Source organism: Chaetodon auriga, chromosome 7 (assembly GCF_051107435.1).
Source record: "Chaetodon auriga isolate fChaAug3 chromosome 7, fChaAug3.hap1, whole genome shotgun sequence".
Lineage (NCBI taxonomy): Eukaryota > Metazoa > Chordata > Actinopteri > Chaetodontiformes > Chaetodontidae > Chaetodon > Chaetodon auriga.
In genome coordinates this window covers 18070947-18090643 of record NC_135080.1, presented here as the reverse complement: position 1 = coordinate 18090643, position 19697 = coordinate 18070947, and the positions used below count along the sequence as shown (strand labels likewise).

General features: G+C 43.3%; 1 protein-coding gene across 1 annotated transcript in view; it reads left to right on the top strand.

Annotated features, from left to right (window-relative positions):
• The window catches only part of clmpb (CXADR like membrane protein b), a 59357-nt gene extending 40094 nt beyond the window's left edge, over positions 1-19263 (top strand). Inside the window, exons 2-7 of the mRNA XM_076736041.1 lie at positions 6718-6869; positions 11230-11434; positions 14164-14331; positions 15715-15837; positions 16357-16498; positions 18708-19263. Of these exons, the coding sequence (XP_076592156.1) occupies positions 6718-6869; positions 11230-11434; positions 14164-14331; positions 15715-15837; positions 16357-16498; positions 18708-19044 (1127 nt within the window). The 3' untranslated portion in view covers positions 19045-19263. The remainder of the gene's footprint in view (positions 1-6717; positions 6870-11229; positions 11435-14163; positions 14332-15714; positions 15838-16356; positions 16499-18707) is intronic.
• The last annotated feature ends 434 nt before the right edge of the window (positions 19264-19697 follow it).

Genomic DNA, 19697 nt, shown 5'->3' with positions numbered 1-19697 from the left:
CGTGTTATCTGGTGCAAAACAGACCATTTGACATTTGGACCTTGTTCAGTCTGGACACATTAAAGGGAGGAAAAATGTCTTGAATGGTGTTTTTTGAAGCTGAATGTAACCCTGTAAACGGTTTAACACCACACAGGCTTCTGGAGATTATTCTGCAAGTCAGGCTGAAGTCTCTAAGATGCATTGCTGTAATTAACATTTTAAATGGGGACCATCCTTTCCAAAATGATGAATTGGTTTTTAATTACCAAAAAAAAAAAAAAAAAAAAAAAAAAAAAAAAACTTCCAGCCAATGACAATCACTGTTGTTTTTTGTTTTTTTGTTTTTTTTGTTTTTTGTTTTGTGTGTGTGTGTGTGTGTGTGTGTGTGTGTGTGTGTGTGTGTGATGGTGAGAGGAGTGTAAGTCTTCTGCTTGTCACTCTTTCCACTTGATCACAGGTCTAGCTCTGCTTTTTTTTTTTTTTCCGAAAGCCACATAAGGTGGAAAGAATTAAAAGTCAGACTGCTTACACTAACGTGTAGTATGTCAGTGTTCTCTTTAACTTTGAACATATTTTATGTATGTGTTTATTTTCGGGAAGAGACCAACCCAAACCCAGCTTAGTAATCTTGTTCAAAGAAGGTGAAAGCAAGCAGACAGGCAGCATTTGTTGTGCAGGTTGGTGGAAGTGTTGCATGGGAATAAAAGAACTTGTGTGGCCCTTTATGAGAAGCTGTGTGCTCTTTGGACCATTTCAGCCTAAACCCAGAAGATTTATGGCGTGGCTGTAACATCTTGGACAGCTACACCCATGAGTGTGGGTGACGCCACCAGATGCAGCGTTGATGTGTGCACTGTAAGCAGGTTTTACTGACTCTCCCTCCCATGGGGAATGGTGTAATTAGCTTTTTACCCATCTCCTCCCCACTTCCTTATTTTGCTGAAGGAAAATGCAGAATGCTTTGGGGGAATTAAAAGTGCTTGTCGTGAAACTAATTTTGAATCTATTTTGGGGATCTATCAGCGGGATGGCGTCCCTATCACTCGACATGACAGCAATGACGAGGCCATGAAAGAGATGCTAATGAAGGCAGTAAGAGTAGCACGAGGTGAACATTTACCACAGGCCCCTACATTATTCAGACCTCAGTAGCATTTCATTTTCCTTTTCCTACTCCCATTGGTCCTCCATATCTTTTCCCATTTGCCTTTCCCCTCCAGCTTCAAGGGATTATCGTGGACATGATTCCATTCCTTCTTTTACCTCCTCAAACCCACCCATCACGGTTCCAGCCAGAGTTCTTTGAAATCTCTCATCAAAGATGAACATGAGCAGGATGGCCCTCACTTTTAGATGTTTTCATGTCAAGATCCAGGATTACTCTTCAAGTAGCCTTCACAGTGCAACAAATAATGGAAATAAAGGAAATGCATTGGACGTATAGATGCACTATTTGTGCCTGTGGTGCATCCTAGTGAGTTATCATAAGGAATTCATATATATTCATAGGTTTTTTTATTGTTTCAGCTGTCACTGACTGCTGTCATCTTCAATAAATGGTACAATGTCAATAAAAATTCAAGTTGTAGGAAGATAATTGCGTTAGTGACACATCTCATAACAATTCTGACGTGAGTGTGGCACAAAAACAGTAACCTGTATTTGAGCAACGAGAAAGAAGTCACTCAGGAACTTTTTGTGAGCTATTGCTAATTATCAGTTTGCTCTTATTTGTTCCTTAATCATTCGTTGGTAATGACTCTATGTACCTCATTGTAAAGTAGCAACAAAACCTCCATGTCAGCAGAAGGGAGCGTCGGTCGCTGGGTGTGAGGCAAGGAGGATTATGGGATTTTATCCCTTCAAAGAGCCAGCCTCCAGTCAGGGAAAAAACAGCCCCTTTGATTTTCACAGAAGCAATATATTCATGAGTTGGACCTTGAAACTACAAGGAGACTAGTGTAGTGTGCCATATGCAAAACATGTGTTCTAATAGGGCATGATAACTTGGTACATTTAAAGAGACTTACCCCTTAAGAAGCTGTAATTAAAAAGGGAGCTGTGGCCGTATGAATAAAGGACTCTCACAGACCGTGCATGGGGGTTGTTTTTGCAGGCGTTCAGTTTGCACTAACAACTGGAGACATCTGAAGATCTTTTCACCGTTTCAAGGAAGTCTGCCTCCAAATCCTCAAAGATATCAGGAAAGAGGAAAGGGCAAGAAGTAACCTCCTATCTGCGAATCTCTGTGCCACATTGGTGGTATTTATAGTATATATGTTTGGCATTTGAATAGCCAATTCAGGTCACACAAGATTGCAGCACGATTGGTGGGGGCAGACATAGCCTTTTCAACAGCACACTGCGCTCTGACTATTGCACTGTTGTCTCATCAGCCCTATGCTCCTCTCAGCAACTCAGCCAAAAACTAGCTGTAGGTCAGCAATAAGAATAGAGGAATTGTAGTTATATTTGCCTTGTCAGATTTTGCTAGTCATCTGCATAAAATCCTAGATTTTAGAGAATTTGTATGGAGGTCGTAGCCCAAACATTTCTCTCTCTCCTGCATTGAATCCTGTGCCTTGATAAGCCTGTAATTGACAGGAGGTAAACAGTTATTTCACAGATTGGCAGGGTTGGGAGATGATTGTTACTTTTGCCTGCTGCAGTGAGGCTTTGCACGTTACTCAAATGTGACTTGAGTCTGTATGCCTGATGACAGATGTGTTCCAAATCAAAGGCCTGTGAGCTGAGACACTATTTACTGTCGGCAAACAGACAGCGGTGGAAGTGTCTTCGTGAGAGAGCATGTGTTCCCGTATAGTATACATCATACACACCAGCAGTCAGGCATGTACATAGAAAGTGGCGCACATGTGTTGTAGGTACAAAAGGCAGCGTGATTGCACACAACAGGAAGCAGAAATAAAGCAGTTATACCTCCAGTCTTTTTCTCCTTTTGTGCGTCTGTAAACCTGTGTCTAAAACCACCTTTGTGATGGTATAATCCATCCTCCACACCAGTGACTTACAGTAAGTGCTCAAAATAAGGCATTGCACCATTCCTCCACCCCTCCCTCAACCCATTTTTCTCTGTCCTTTCACTCCTCTCACCCCCTCTATCTCTCGCTGTCCCTCTCCCTTCTCTGATCTGCCGTGTTTGAGTACCAGAGGTCATAAGCTTTGGACATTGCAAAGGCCCCAGCCAGGCCAATGTGCTGACTGAGGGGATATGGGGCTTGACTTTGGGCAGTGTGAAAGATCCAGGCCTGTCTTGTTTGTCTGTCTGTCCGTCTCACTGGCCACACTATAATAAGATTGCAGGGCTCTGTAAGGCGGATTTACTGGAGCACAACTCCCCCTAGGGCCTTGTCATAGAAATGGGTTCCTCCATATTTCACCCTAGCCTCTCACTCTCTCTCTCTCTCTCTGTCTCTTTGTCAAATGTGTCTGTCTTTCTTTCTCTCACGCTCACTCTCTCTCTAAACCTCTGGTGTTAGCTCCCACTTTCTTTTGTTAATTATGATATGCTTCTGTCCTTTCTTTCTGTGGGTAAAGATTGAACCTAGCCACAAATGGAAGCATGAAGCTGAGCCAAACAGAGCTGAGAAAAGCAGACACAATGAAAGAAAAAGAGGGATGGGGGATATGGCCTGGGATATGGCACCAGCCACCAAGTATTCTCCACATTTATCTCTCTCTCAAGATGGCCATGTTTATTTAGATGGATTTTCCCTTGTCCTTATGGAATCTCTCAGAGACACGTGAATGCACAAACAGGAATGTGACCGAAAGCGTTATCTAGGTTTAAGCTAAAATGGTTTTTATTGTTTCTAGCTCACCTTACTGCAAATGGAAAGCCAAGGTCATAAACCTATATTTAACTGGCTAAACAATTTTTCACACTGTATGCATAGCTGCCACAGAGATGATTCCATTGTGTCTCATAGCTGATGTTGACACAAATGATGGGGTCTCGCAGTCCAACTGTCCCAGCTGTGCACACTGTGCGGCGAATGAGGCCAATCCAAATGCAAGCGCAAACTCATATCAAGGCGAGCTTATTTTGGGAGCACTGTGTCATCCCTTCCACAGATACAAAAGCCCCTCTGCAAGACCATAAATAAGTGGGAAAGTGAGGAGCAGCGATTGTATAGCAGTCAGTACCCCTTTTGATTTGTCTGCCAGCTCTTTCTGGCAAAAACTAAGACAATTTTCTTTCCGTCACAGATACAGAATATTTGCCATTTATATCCTGCCGTGAAACACGTACAATTTATGACACTCAAATTCTCATTGTTGGGCAATGAAGCACATTTTTGACACTGTCGTTGCCACAGTCCGTGAGCTGACCCCAGTCATTGTTTGAAGGTCAATTTAAAGTCAGCTTGTGAAAAGCCAAGTACTCTGTGTGGAAAAAGACTGCAGTGCCCCGCTTTTTTATCTATCTTTCAGGTAAACTCTCCCATTTACAGAGCCTACAGTTGAAGCAGTGGGCAATTAAGTAGGAGGTGGGAGGTGAGGAAGGAAGCAGGGACCTCTTATCAGGCCTGCTACACAGTGCTGGGTTCAGCCCCGGGCTGCTGATGAGTGTGGGAGCACTGATTACAGAGGCCAGCCTGCGGAGCTGAGGGGCGATGGCGGGCACAGGTCTCCCAGCAGACCCCTGTATGACCATCAAGCACTAACTCACACCATTAGGTCCTACCAACTCTACACACAGACTCTGACCCTCTTGAATATCTTTTATGCTGCAAAGCTCTTTCTCTCGCTTTTCTGACATCCAAGCTAATATCGGCGGGGAGCCCACAAGATGAATGAGCCTGCAAATGCTGCATTAAAAAGTCATAAACGGGGGATACCTTCTGGGTCCAGGAGCTCCTCTGTGGTGACGGGTGGCCCTTATTTTTCTGCTGACTAATGATTTGAACTGAGCAGGTGGTCCAAAAGAGCAGAAGGACCTCAGCAATTTGTCCTGTCACTCCTGAGCTGCCAAAACGGACACAGAAAGACTCTGCCTACCAGAAAAGTGCTCCCTCTCTGCCCAACTGGTGAATGCCAGTTGGAAAACTTGATTGACAGCGAGTAGCCCGGAGCTCGGGTTTACAGCGGAAGACTCGCAAAGTGGAGACAGAGCTTAAACAAAACTTGAAGAACTGCTGAAATCCACTAGATGATGTCATCCGTATGGAAGAAGTGGTCTGTGTGATGCTAGTCTTCGCCCCTGTGTCCTGCGTCAGCACTGACTCATTGGTTTCACAGCACAGAGCTGACATTTTGATTGGCCCAAAGATCACTTATGGGACAGGGTGTTGGCTCCTGTGAGGGTGGACCAGTGAACAAGTGGACAGGCGCCCAGTGAGTGCTGATGCATTCACAGGCCACATTTGGCCTCCTGTGGATCATTTGACAGCATGAGATTGTGTCTGCTGAGCACAAAAGCATTCTTTCATTGAGCAGCTCTGGGTTGAATGCCTCCTCCGCAAACATAACACCTGCAATTGAACACAGTTTTTGTTCAAGTAGGTGTCCCACACCATGATGTTTATTTATTCTGTGCAAACAGGAGGAAATACTGCACCTCCAAGTTATTAAGCAGCATGATAATGAAAAGGAGATGAAACAGTATTTACACAACCTGTACATTCCTGCATGGTTCCAAATGAGCATCTGCTCACTGGATAACTTTATTTTAAGCACTCTGAATCCCTGGGAGCTATTGGCTCGTTCAGCAATTAAATTAAAGGCGGGTAGTTAAGTTAAATGTTGTAGAGCCAAAAATATCTGCCACATTTGACTGTGTAAGCTTAGTCGAGCTCTGCAGTATTGTACAGTCTTTCTACCAGGTGGAGGGGGTCGGATGTCTCGGCACACACACACACACACACACACACACACACAACATCCGCAGCCTGAGCTTCCAGCAAACCCCTGTGACGCCTCTGGCTAATTCCACTCAAGCCCGCCGGGCTGTCCAGCATCCTCCAATAAATTAGCCTTGCTGCTCCCCCACTGAGACACAGGCCCTGACAGTCTGGCCGCTGCCCAAAGTCACTCACTTGCACGCACACTCGTAATTATTGCTACTGTTTACTGCAACCCAAGCCCTTCACTGAGTACACTGTGGGATTTTGGGGTATGTGTGTAATTATGATTGCATGTTTCCTTTGCAGTTGTTGTGCACAGTGTCAGAACCTGTTTCCATTCTGTCTGCTTTGTCACACGTGATCGTAGGAAAGTGGTCAGGGCTCCTGTAGAAAATTTGAATCATTCAAGTGACTCAGTAACTTCATGTCTTCAGTCTCACAGCGGACGTGGCCGTGTGCAGACAGTGTAGCTCCTCAGTAGTCATACACTGTGTACCTTTTCTTTCCCAGGCCACAACTCCCCCCCCCCCACAGTTGCTGTGAATGAGAAAGTGTTTTTTTGCCTTTGTCAAAAGGGGTTAACGAAAAGATCATCACAATACTTCTCTTTAACCTTCCATGCCAAACTCTATTTCCCGTCAAAAGAGAATCTCCTTTCCGTCTCCCTTCAGTGTGCGGGTGAGACGTATCTCAGCATCTGCCAGATAGTGATTGGGATTCTGGGTCATATCGGTGCGTCTTTCCGTCTCAATTTCCTCTCTCGGCATAGTTTTGCTTCCTATCTGCAGCATCTGCCTCTTGTCTCAAGTTTGGATCAAGCTTGTGTCCCCGTCTGACATCTCTCTGCCTCTCTCCTCCTCTTCCTCAGTTCTATTCAGCCTGCTGTCGGTGGGTGCCCAGACAGAGATGAAGAAGGTTGTTGGGGACAATGCCACCTTACCATGCCACCATCAGTTCCCGTCATCCAACTCTCTTGACATCGAGTGGCTACTGCAGAAACCAAACTCCAAACAGAAAGTGGTGAGATTAGATTTCTTTTTCTTTATGTTTTATACCTGCCTTTGCATTGTCAACACATTCATATGAAAAGAGTCCCTTGGAAGTTGTAAGTTCACTGTATAATGACTGTGATAGCAAAGACTTACTGTTGTTACATTTCTCGCCCCATAGAGAAAATAAGTTGTTCAGTGATGAAGGTGCCTACCAGACGTAACACACAGGCGTAATGAGCCGCACAGCGTGGCCTCTCCAGCCTTTCTCTACTCAGCTCAGTTGCTCAACCACAAAATCATTGTGATTGGCTGCTCCACTGAAACGTGCACTGCGATGATTTGTTGCTGCACGCTTTCGTTTCAATCAGAAGACGATCGATGCATTCGTGGACGTGGACAAAAGTGCTGCCTTAACCTTGTTACGCTCTGCACTTCAGCCTCTCTGAACTTGGAAAAAAAAAAAACTGCATCGGAGCAAGTGAAGGGAAAGCGTGAGAAAAGGCACGTGTGGCATAAAAGAACATAAACATAAACAACACTTTTGATGGCTTTGAATCCTGCCAAGTCTCCCCTGTTTGCTGGGGGACTTTCAATGGGACAATGGGAACGTTTGTGCTAAAGCACAAGCCTCTGTCAACTGCTGCTGTATTGTTTTTGTCTACCCTACATATCTTTTCCCTCCTCTTCTTTCCTCACTGTCTCTCTCTTTTATCTGTCTTCTATCTTTGCTCCATTTGAGTCATGCTGATTGATTTCCAACAGGAACCATAACAGTTGCACATTAAGTCAATGCCCAAACTTACTGTGGTACTTCAGGTTTTAGTGCTTTTCACAAAGGAGCAGTCACAGCACAGAATGTTCTCCAAGTCGTTTTGTAGGTAGTAGTTTTTACAAATGTGGCGGCACTGTTTCTTACACCTGCAACACAGAAATCTTAATTATGCTTTCATTACTGTCCATCTAATTGGATCGGTAGCATCACTAACCGTAACCTGAAGAATTGGATTGTTTTAAGAAACTGCTAACTGAAGCTAATGTTAGCTCTGAAACAGAGCAGCATCGCTGCAGCATTTCTCCTCACAACAACTTCAGCAGAGACTCCAGGTTCTTCAGAAACACTGTTTCACCAACACACAACTGATGTGAGACTACGCACACACTCCTTTAAGCTCAAAGAGAGACACACTGTTTCCAGAACGTAAACTCATGGAATAAAGACAGTCTACGCAGCAAATCTGTCACTCTAAAGTGCTCCTGCTTTCTTTGCAAGTTATTCTACCTTTTTTTTTTTTAAGGCTTCATATTTTGAGATTGAATTACATCTGAGCTTATTAAGCATCTGTTATACACTCCCTGCTTTTTAAATTGTTTACCTATTTTATGTTAATTTTAAAAGCAAGTGAGACCAAAACCTTGAATTCCAAATACAGCATTTATGTTCCTATTACGTACACTGCCATTTCATTTGCTTTGTGTCCACCTGAGAGATTGATTTTAGACTTCATCATATCTTATCTTGGCACAGAATATAACTATTCTCTCCCATGTAAAGCATCACCTGGCTCAAAGCCTTTAAATGGGCTTTTGTGTCTCACAGCCTCAGAAGACGTTTTGGTATCGTTTCACTGGTTTTGAATCATTGCCTTTCTTCACCCAAATTGAACATAGTATCTGATAACAGACAGAGCGTAAAATCTCGCCAGCCTTCTGTCGGAAGAAAGAGATTTCCTTTCTCTTTGGAAGTCGTTTGTTCATTCACTGATGTGTTGGTTAGCGTGGAGAAACGAAGCACTGTGAGAAAGAAAAGAAAAGGACTGTGTGGAGGGGAAACAGAGGGGCCAGGAATGAAAGAAAGGGGAAAAGAAGTGTCTTACGCTTTGATGATTCAGAGGGGGACTGCCACATTGCAATGAATATTTAACGGGAAGATAACATTGAAGAAGCCATTAATTAAAATCAAACGTCTGAAAATTTGATTAGGAAGGAGACTGCGCCTGTAGCTGAATAAATAAATCATTCGTTTGTTCTGCTGGAAGGCCGTGTTGAGAGGGAAAGAGCATCTTGTCAACATTTAGCCTCCGTTAGCAAATGTACAGGCTACATGTGTTAAGCACACAGAGGGGCTGGAGAAGGGGCATGAGAGGTGTACTCTGTTCATCCACATTCTTCAAGATGAAGAGTAAAAGAGCCAGAGCTGTGGCACAGACCTGGAAAGATGTCATTTCCCCCCCAAAAAATTTGTTCAAATTGTGATTTGTGATTCTGGGCTATTTAATTTAAATGTACTTATATAGTCCATAGACTTAATCTGGTCCTGATAACAGTCTTGATCAGAGAATAGCTACCATTCATTATTCTATTTTAACAGTGTGATATACAGCCAGGCAAGCTCCTCTTATATGAATTAAATCAGATTCTGACTCTGATATGACATGAAAATAAGAAACATGGATAAGAATATGACATTCTTGCCACACGCATACAGGACAGACAAAGCACAGGTTCTGTTACAACTGATATTAAATGCTTCCGTGTACATCTGAAAATGACCTTGCAAGTCAACAAAAGCGGAGGTAAGTAAAAATAACCGATGTTTCATCCGGTGACTTATCCATTCAAAAATGCTAGAGAAGGCAGAGACACTCCATGTCTGCATACAGTCTTCAGAATAAACAGACTATGTAAACAGCCTGTGGCCATTTTACAAAAACCCACTGAAGTCCCTCACACTCACTGGCACTTTAACTGTCTCTCTGCCTGCATCATGTGTTCAGAATACACAGAGATCAAACCACAAGCATAAATACACATGTAGTGTCATCTATTCCCATGTACAGTATACGTGAGCAATAAACATCCAGAGCTCACGAAGGCAGCAGAAGTGTGCCCAGAGGCAGATGCTTTTAAAAATATGTCCCACATTGTGTAGGTGCCAGGGCCGTGTCACTCTGTGCCCGTAGCTGTGGCACGGTAATGTATGTCTGTTTGCATTCATTTGTACTCTACATGTTTGCTTAGATGCTAGTTTGTGCGTGCAGGTCTGTGCGTGTGTGTAAATGGCCAGTCGTCACCTGTGGTCACAGCAGGTGCCCCTGTTTCTTAGGCACTGATGCGCTGTGGCACCGGCATTTAGCAGTCCCCATCTGCAGGCTCTCAGTTGCCCTAAGTAATAGGCCACTGTGACAGCTGTGTTTGTTTGTGTTTGTGTATGTGAATGGAGAGAGGGGGGTGGGGGGGGACAAGGAGAGGATAGAAATAAGCAAAGACATCAAGAGGCAGGGAAGAGAAAATGAAAGCCTTCCAGTGCAGGTACAGGTTTACAGATGTTGGATGTCTGCAGTGACATTTCAGTGAGATCTTTTCCTTTGAAGGAGAAGTCTTTGAAAGCATCTAGAAACCTTGTGCTAAAAATAAAAGGAAAAGAAAAATAGATGATCAATTGCAAACTTCTTTTTCTGTGCCAACCGAATTTCAAAATTCTGATAAAGAAACAAACGTTTGTATTCTATCAGTTTCTTTTTATATAGACAAATGCAAAAATTCTCTAATAAGCAAATTAATCATGAAGAAAAGGTCATTTATAGACAAACAAATTGCACACATTAGTGTATCTGTCTCTCTGTCTATATGTATATATGTGCCAAAAGGATGGCACGTGGCCTAAAACAACACGTTTCTGTCGGAACATATAGCACCATGTCCTTACTACTGTATGTACTTTAGACAGAGTTGGGTGTAAGACATTTGTTCAGTTGTCGAGTCTGATATCACATCAGCACCACTGTGGGTGTTTTAATCTTTTATCTCAGCAGCAAAATAGATTTTTATTTGGTCAATTTGATCGGTCTGCTTGCAGACAGCGTAAGGAGATAACAGCGCTCACAGATAATCAGCTAAATGAACACAAGCAGGATACTGGCATTCCAGCAAATGCATTCATTTGTAAAATATTATTTCCCAAGTGTTAATTAAAAAGTGATTGTTAACAACGTTACCCATGAGTGCTGGTATTCTGCTTTTCTCAACACTGGAGAGCCAGTGAGGGACTACGTGGATATGTCTGAGCTGTACGAAGACCATGATTAGAGTTATGTAATATTAAATGTTAATGGCGCGCTACCAGTCAAACATATCCAAGATATTACTGTGGGGACATGGAAATTAACTTTACCAAACGTGTTGTTAAGTGATATGAAAGCGTTATTTGGGGGATTGGTTGCATTAATTAGATGTATACTGGCATCACCTGTAACTAAAATGTTATTGGTATTTAGGGTTTATTCTCAAAAACAACACACAGGCACAGATGCTAACAGTCAAGGCCTGAGTTAAATACAGTAAACGATGTTAAAATCAATCTGCAATTTCCTTCTCTTCAATACATCTAGATCATTACCTTCTTCGGGGGCCAGGTGTACACAAATGAGGCGACGGGAAGTGAGGCCAGCCGTCTGTCCTTCGCCGGGGAGTACCTGGGTGGAGACGCCTCCCTGCTGATCAGTGACCTGCTGCTGACCGACTCTGGGGAATACTACTGTAAAGTCAAGACTGGGGGAAAGTACCACTGGAGCCAGGTCAACCTCATTGTGCTGGGTGAGTGTTGTCAGACACATTGTAATGTACACATACACACACACACATGTCCGCCATCGGGTTATGAAGAGACCCAAACCCATTTGTACACACACACACACACACACACACACACACAGACCTAATCACGGGATCATTAGCCTGGCACATTTCCTCCGTCATGCTGACTGATCTAATGATTCAATTTGATTCAGACAGTGTGATTTGATTCTGCTCATGCTGTTTGGGTTCGTTTGGATTGGTTTGTTGATGAGGTGAGACCAGAGACATACGACTGGGTCTGGAAGAGAAAGGAACTGATTGATTACCTCAGGGTCTGTATTACGTGGACAAGCATCAAGTTAAGTTCTTTATATGCCTTTAACACGGGCTAATACATCTGTGTCCTCTGTGAGATGATACAACAGACCCTGCTCTAAGTTGGAGGGACATTTCTGTAATGAAATTTAGTAGCTGAAAATGACATCGAAAAAAGTCGGCTGTCATCAATCTACTGATAAGCTACTTAGGAAAATTATTTGTACAAGTCATGTCTTAGCTCTTGCAGCTATAGAAAAGCCTGATTTGGCCTCAGAAGCTGCAGCAAAGTCATCATTGTTCATTTTATCCCCTTCCTTTTCTTGCTTTTTTGTTTCCCCCATTTGCCCAATATACAGATGGTTAGAAATGGCTTAGCAACTAGCTCAGTGGTAATAATACGTGTCTCTGCCTGCGTATCTCGAATAGCTAAACAACTCTGAAGGACAGACAGCAAAAGGGGAGCAGCTGTACGACAAAAGCCAGCCACAAAGTCCGGCGGGAGGAGCGAGATCGTTCTCAATGTCAGAAAAGCAGGCGATTTATTAAAACATCATGGGAGATTAGTTCAACCCGCGGTTATTGGTTTTCTAATGGAACAGTCTGTTAATCCTCCCGCTCTCACACTCCTCTCTCTTCCATAAAGACATTTCAGTGAGTTAGTGCCTCGATTTTTACAAATTGCCCTCAGCTTTGCGGTGACACTTTCGATTTTGAGAGAGACGAACATTTGCATTTTTCACTCGCTCCCCACGCTAAGATAATAGCTTGGCAGCCGAGCTGGTAGTTGGCTTGGCATGAGACAGTGTGCGAGTGTATGTGTTTGTGTGTATGCCAGGGTTTATGTGTGCCTCCAGTGGTTCTGTGTGTGTGTATGTGCGAGCTCGCGCAGTAATGCTTGGATGCCTGCACTCTTCTTGTTATAGAGTTTGTGGATTTGCATGTGCAGATTTTTGACTTACGGGTATTTGAGTGTCTTGCATTTTTGTTTGTGTGTGTGTGTGAATGGGCAAATATAGGTGTGTTTGTGTTTGTGTGTGTGTTTGAGGTTACATGCGCCAACTGGTTCTGCTGCAGCGAGGCTTGGCTGACCCTGACAGAGCTGCAAGATCTACAAACGGATGGGGACGGGATGGAAAAAGGGAGTTGTAGATGAACAAAGGGAGAGATACACACAACTGTCTGACTTTATGTACCGGCTGCCACTAACTCGCCACATTTTAGCATTACAGAGCTTCTTATGCTGCAACTTTGCTGACAGGCAGCCGCAGCCAAATGCACAAAAGTCAGCATCGCTAATATGACGGAGCTAAAAAAGAAATACAAAATAGATGTCTAAATTTAGTTCACTGATCTAAAAATATGTCACTTGAGAGAGAGGAAACAGTGTGCTATTTTCCTGCTTTTATCGCTTTGCAGTGCCTCTTGGCATATATCTAAACAGAGCAGTTGCACGGGGCTCAGCGGGCAACTGCTATACTGTACTGTGCCTCCAGCTGCTGGACTATGACCAAAACCTTTGACCTGTGGAGAACATATTACTGCAAGCGTTCACAGCCGCCAGCTTTAGGGTCACATTGATCTATTCCCTATGGGGCGGACAGTTTTTTTTTTTTTTTTTTCTTTCAGCTCTGTGCTCAATTCACTTTATTAGAAACTATGAATGACACCAGTAATGGATATAGATACGCAGCTTCAAATAAAGTTTATAACGTATGTTAAACATTTCAATTTTATGCACCTAACAAGCCATTTGTGTTATTATTGTCTCACTTTTATTGCATTGCTCTTCATTTTATGTGATGTTTTATTCTGAGGTGATATACGCTGTTTCACTTGGCTTTATGTAATGGAATAACATGTTTCAGTGCATTTTCTATTGACAGCGAAAAACAATCTTTCAGCTCGTAAAATAAAAAGAATAATGGCATCACTGATCAATCCATTGACAATGAATGGAAGATGGATTTTATCAACTCACAGAATATTTGTTTGAGTTTTAAATTTTATTTTATAGAAGCAATATCAGCTAGAAATGTTATGGGTCTATGAATCTTTCATTCAGTGTCAATGGAACAACTAGAAAAAGCCTGGTTTGATGGTGCTACAGATCAATCTTTGGTCTTCTGTCTTTGTCTAATTACAAATTAATTCATATCAGCAAGTTAAATAACAGCAAAAGATCATGTTATTTAAGATGAATACACCTTTTTACTTCTCTTACTGATTCAGTACATGTAAGATCCATGCAATATTTTCCAGTCTTTCTACTACTCTGCTCTGCTCTGTTATTATATCACAATGGGTAAAAAGCATCTGCTCAGTGATTGAAATTTAATGCAAAACTCATCTCAGTGTGTTAAAGAACAACAGTTTGCTAGTTTGTTTCACATTAGCATTAACATGCATCTGATTCCCATGTGTTCCTCCAGTCAAACCCTCCAAGCCGAGGTGCTGGATGGATGGCAAACTCCTGGAGGGCAGTGATGTTAAGCTGAGCTGCAAGTCCAGCGACGGTTCTGATCCCATCAACTACAAGTGGGAGCGAGTGCTGGACAAAGGCAAGAGTCTGGGCAAACTGCCAAACCTGGCACTGATAGGTAAGGACGATAATTGGCACTGCACTGACATGCTCATTCATCATCGGAGCCTTCTGCAGAGAAATGCTGCGAAGATTCATTTTCATATTAGTGATTTTTATAGGCTGCATTTATCCGAAGAAGTGTTTTGCTGAGCACGCTGCCTTTCCCTCACCTCCTCCTCGACTTCAAACATTAATTTGCACACACTGACCAGTGCAACTACATTCTCCTGGCGGCTGTCTGAGCTGGTTCGCTAGATTAATTAAGCGTTACAATGCTTTACTAAAGGGCACTTAGATGGGCTCAGATTGTCCAGTTAGGCACTAATTCTGCATGCCTTTCTTATCCTTAGACCAGCACCAGTCCTACGATATCTACTGCTGAGACCACATTGTGCATACTACTCTTTTTAAACAGGAAATCAAACACAACACAGGCCTGTGATTTCTAGTAGTACTCTGTTGGGATGAGTTATATAAACACGAGGATCCAGGCTGATTCTGTGGTCTGATGAAGATGTCTGTGACATTGAAATGTCAGCCTGGCTCTAGTGAATTATACCTGCATGCATGAAGTCAGTGGGAGCTGAGTGTTTTCTTGGATTGTGTGTAAAGTGGAGGAAATCAAATGAAACACACAAAAATGGACTGGCAGCTCCCACTACATGCTGCACCAAAAAAACAAAAAACAACTTTGGCTCGGTAGTCGCCCTGAGGCACACTTTACTCACATGGTGTGGATTCTGGCATTCCTCTTGGATCATAACCAGGCATATCCACCTCTAAATAGTAACAGAGACAGTTTATAGCAGAAAAGCTAATGGTAGGGCAATTCTCCCCACTGTGTATTCTCCAAATCGGCATAAACACCCCCAGGGTGCCAGCCTCTCACTCTCAGTTTTCCCTCCAGTGCTCAACTGGCATCCATGATGGCACGTGCCCAGACGAAAAACCTTCAAATTAATGACCTCCACCAAACAACACCTGTTCAGTCTAATTAGTTTTCATTGGACGATAACACACAGCGTCAGCAGCCATTATTTACGGGTCTGGTGAAAGGTAATATCACATGGTTGTCATCGGTGGAGATGACTAAATGTCCCATGGGGCTGTGGGGCTCCATCGCTCTCGCAGACATGCTCCTGCTACTTTCCTCAAGTCCCTCTCTGTGTGATGGGCCTCGTTCTTAAACAAACACTCCATCAATGTCTCTCCCTCCCTCATGCGTCCTCCTTCTATCTCTCTCTCTCTCTCTCTCTCTTAAGCCACAATGTACGTTTCAATTGTCACTCCTGTCCTGCACATGTAACAGACTTGAGGACAAACGTGCAGTAATGCAAAATAACATGCAGTAGACACTTGCACGCAAATAGCTCCTAAACTTCTGTTTTAATTCCCACAGATCTCAAGAATCCAGAGATTGTGACCCTGAGGAATCTCACCATGGACAGCACAGGTGTCTACAGGTGCACGGCGAGCAATGACGTGGGAGAGGAAAACTGCACCATCGAGGTCACAATGCAGCGTGAGTTGTGGGGAGGGGGGGTTGACCTCATGGCGCTCACCTCACACCAAACTGCCACTCTGATTGATGGTTATTGTTTCAAACTGCAGCTGGAAATACATTTATTCCCCTCCCTGCCTTTCCATCTACCTCCCCATTCTCTCCCACTGCTCCAGCACTGTAGGGACTGCACTAAACTTAAACTGGAGGCATGACTGGTCACCACCTATGCTTCAACAGTTATGTTTCAGTGTCACATTCATACATTTCCTGAGAGGCTCAGGACGGGTTGGGGTCATGTGTAGAGAGAATGACACATAGAGTAGCTCAGCAGTTTGAGAGTCCTGATGTTTAATTCAATTGGGCCTCTGAGGCACAAATGTATGGAGTGCTGAAGTATTTCTAGTAAATAAGCATGGACCATAACAATTTAAGAATGTAATATTATGAATGAAAACCACGAATTATATGTGCTGAATGACTTAGTAAGTGACTCTGTCTGTCTCTCGTCACTCATCACTTCCTCTTTTCTGTTCACAGATGTGAGGGATGTAGGTATGGTAGCAGGTGCTGTGGTGGGAATATCCCTCGGTGTCCTCATTGTCATATTAATCATCTGGCTCGTCTTCCGGAAGAAAGAGAAAAAGAAGTACGAGGAGGAGGAGACACCAAATGAGATCAGGTTTACTCACTTTCTTTTCTTCTGGGACCGGTTCACTTTTTTACCATTTTGTACTATTTGAGGAGTTAGAATTCATGCTGAAATGCTCCAGCTGTGCAGATGTGTCGAGTGTAGATCATGTGTGTGTTTCTCTGTGTGTTCTTTCATTGCTGTATCTCTATGGGGCTGTTGCTCTCTTAGTTTGGCTGCACTTTTAAATGTTTTTAAACCTGTTGTTTTCTTGCAGAAACCACCTGCCACTACATTATTGTCAGCAGATACAATCTACTACTACTCTAAATACAAACCTGTAATATTGTATAATTACACGCATTTAAAATGTGTGATATCTACCATGTTGGATCTTCTGATACGACAAACTGGGCAGTTGAGAGAGACAGAGGCATGTGGGCTGTGATGAGACAGAAAAAATATGTTGCAATGATAATTCAGCCACCTGGAGCCAGGGTGGAGATGTGGGTGCTGCAGCATCTTTATGATTATGATCTCAAGCTTAGTAGGAGGTATGATAAACACTACATACTGTATGCAAAGTTGGCAGGTGAGTTACTGAAAATAAATGCATTCAACTGAAAAAGTAAATGTTACAGTTACATCTCAAGTCCAGATTTCCTTTGAGGGGATCACAACCGAGACTATATGAAAAAATAATTTAGTGGAATTCAACTGTGAGAGGAGGATTAAAGTATTTTATTTCAGGGCAACTCAGTTTGAGAATTAGACGAATTTTGTCTAAAAAAAAAAAAAAAGCTATTGATAAATGCACGAAGGCTGTATATGCTGTAACTGTAAATATCTGTTGTTCCATGCAACAGTTTATCACTCTGGTTTTGCTGCAATTCAGCTGAATATGGGCTTGTTAATAAGCATCAGTTCAGCCCTAAACCAATCTAAACCAAAGCTACAGGGGGGCAAGCCGAATGCTAACTGACACAGCAACAGTCCCTGCATGCTTGGATGTGTTTGCTACCTGCCTGCCTGCCTGCCTTTGTGTGTGTGTCTAAATATTAAAACACCTGCAAGGTCAAGTGTTCATCGATTATCTTTTGAGAGCCTTCTTTTCTCACCTGTGTGTGTGTGTGTGTGTGTGTGTGTGTGTGTGTGTGTGTGTGTGTGTGTGTGTGTGTTTGTCTGTGTGTGTGTTTGTCTGTGTGTGTGTGTGTGTGGCATCAGAGCTGAGGGATCACACTAGTGTTTGTTTCTCACTCTGAAGCCTGCGTGCATTGGCGGACCCTGCGGACCGCTAATGACACTTGTAAAAAGCGGCAGCATTTTTTTGTGACAGACTGCAGTCGGTGTAGGTGCATATTTACTGATGTAACCATGAATAATGCAGCACGGTTGACGGGCAGCGTCAAGTAAATAATGTAGATGTGATGAAGTGTTTTCTGTTTTTATACGATGTTCGGAGTCTGAGCCTTTTCACTAATGTGCTCAAGCAGACCACAGCAGCTTTAGTGACGCACATCTCCTGGGTATGGATTTAGAACCAGCCTCACTGCTGTTTCAATCTGTCTTTTTCTTCCAAGAGCTATAAAGCCCTCTCTGGTGTGTCTGAGAAGGTACCACATAGCCAACAGTGCACAGATGAGACGTTTGTATTTCTACCTTTCTGTCAAGAATCATAAGCCTCATATCGATGGGATGATATTACCTGGTGATTTCACAGCTCCCACACTCTGGTGACCTGGTGACAGGGATTTAGAATAATTGCAAAGATCTCTGTGCAATTTAAATACCGTCCGAGTAACAGTCACGGCGCACATTACCTTCGTTTGAATGATTAATGCTACAGTCAGTTTTAAGTTGGTTTTTCCCGTGCAGTTTCTATTCTTCTTCTTTTTTATCCTCCTTCTGTTATGAAAGTAGAAGTATAAAGGAAAGTTTTCATTGTGTTCTCAGCAAAAACTTTTTCTTTCCTCCAACAATTGTATCTGGGGAACTAGTGATTTCAGCAGAATTCATTATTCCATGCAAATGTGTTTCACAAAACTCAGGGGCTGGGGGGTATCTCATGAATTACATGAGGTCCCCACATAATACTGTCCCATCTGAGTCGGGTCTTAGAATAGTGTGTGTGTGTGTGTGTGTGTGTGTGTGTGTGTGTGTGTTCTGCTTCTCTATTTGTAAAAGTACAGTTGATATAAAATAAATGTATCTCTATCATCATTGTTTGCTGTGTGCGTGTGTGTGTGTGTTTTAACCACAGGGAGGATGCAGAGGCTCCCAAGGCCAAGCTCGTGAAGCCCAACTCCCTGTCCTCATCCCGATCTGGCAGCTCACGCTCCGGTGCCTCCTCCACCCAGTCCATGGTGCACAACAGCGCCCAGCGTGGTCACCGTCCCCGCCCACCTGCTGTAGCAGCTCTCAAGGAAAATGGACAGCCTCCAGGCTTCCCCCAGTCCCCTCCAGCCTACACTACAGTGGTGCCCCCCAAGACCCCCGAGCCCCCTGCCACTCCCAAATTCAACTCCAGGAACATGTCTGGGCCCACACCCCCAACCCTCATGGTCCCTGCCCAGACCAAGGCCTTTCAGACTGTGTAGGACTGAAAGCCAACCCCTTCCTGCAGCCATGTGAGACTCCCATCCCAGCCCAAGACCCCTAGCCCCCTCCCAAAGACTAAGACTCTTCCATAAACAAAGAAATGCAACTAGTTAAAGGATGTAATTAAAAGAATCAATACTATAAGTCCAAAAGTACTTTTAATGAATGCATACTTAAAAAGGGAAAATAAGACATGCTTGCCCCCTACTGAATTACATAAAACAACAAAACAAAAGAAAAAAACAAGACCCGAGATGCAACACTGTTTGTGTCTCATGGCTAAAGGCAGAACTTGTTTTCTGAGTTCCTTCTTTTGGCTTTGGAAGGCACAGGGAAGCACCGTGTGCAGCGAGGTGGAAGGAGCCCCCTAGTAGAGCTTTTATTTATTTATCAAATCAAAGGGTTAGGCATGCAGTGGGGAAAAGAGGAGGTAAAAAGGGAAAGAGCAAAGACTGGATAATAAAGTAGCTACAAACTCCAAGCCAGGTACCAATGGAGTCATCCTGCTGTTGAGCTTTGGTTGTCAACAAATTGTGCAAGAGTGGAAGATGGCTACAGATTTTTTTATTTTTTTTTTTTTTTTTTTTAATCTGGCAGGAAGGAGGGGCTGGTGATTCTCTGATTCATGTCACCCTGTACCTCCAACCTGCTG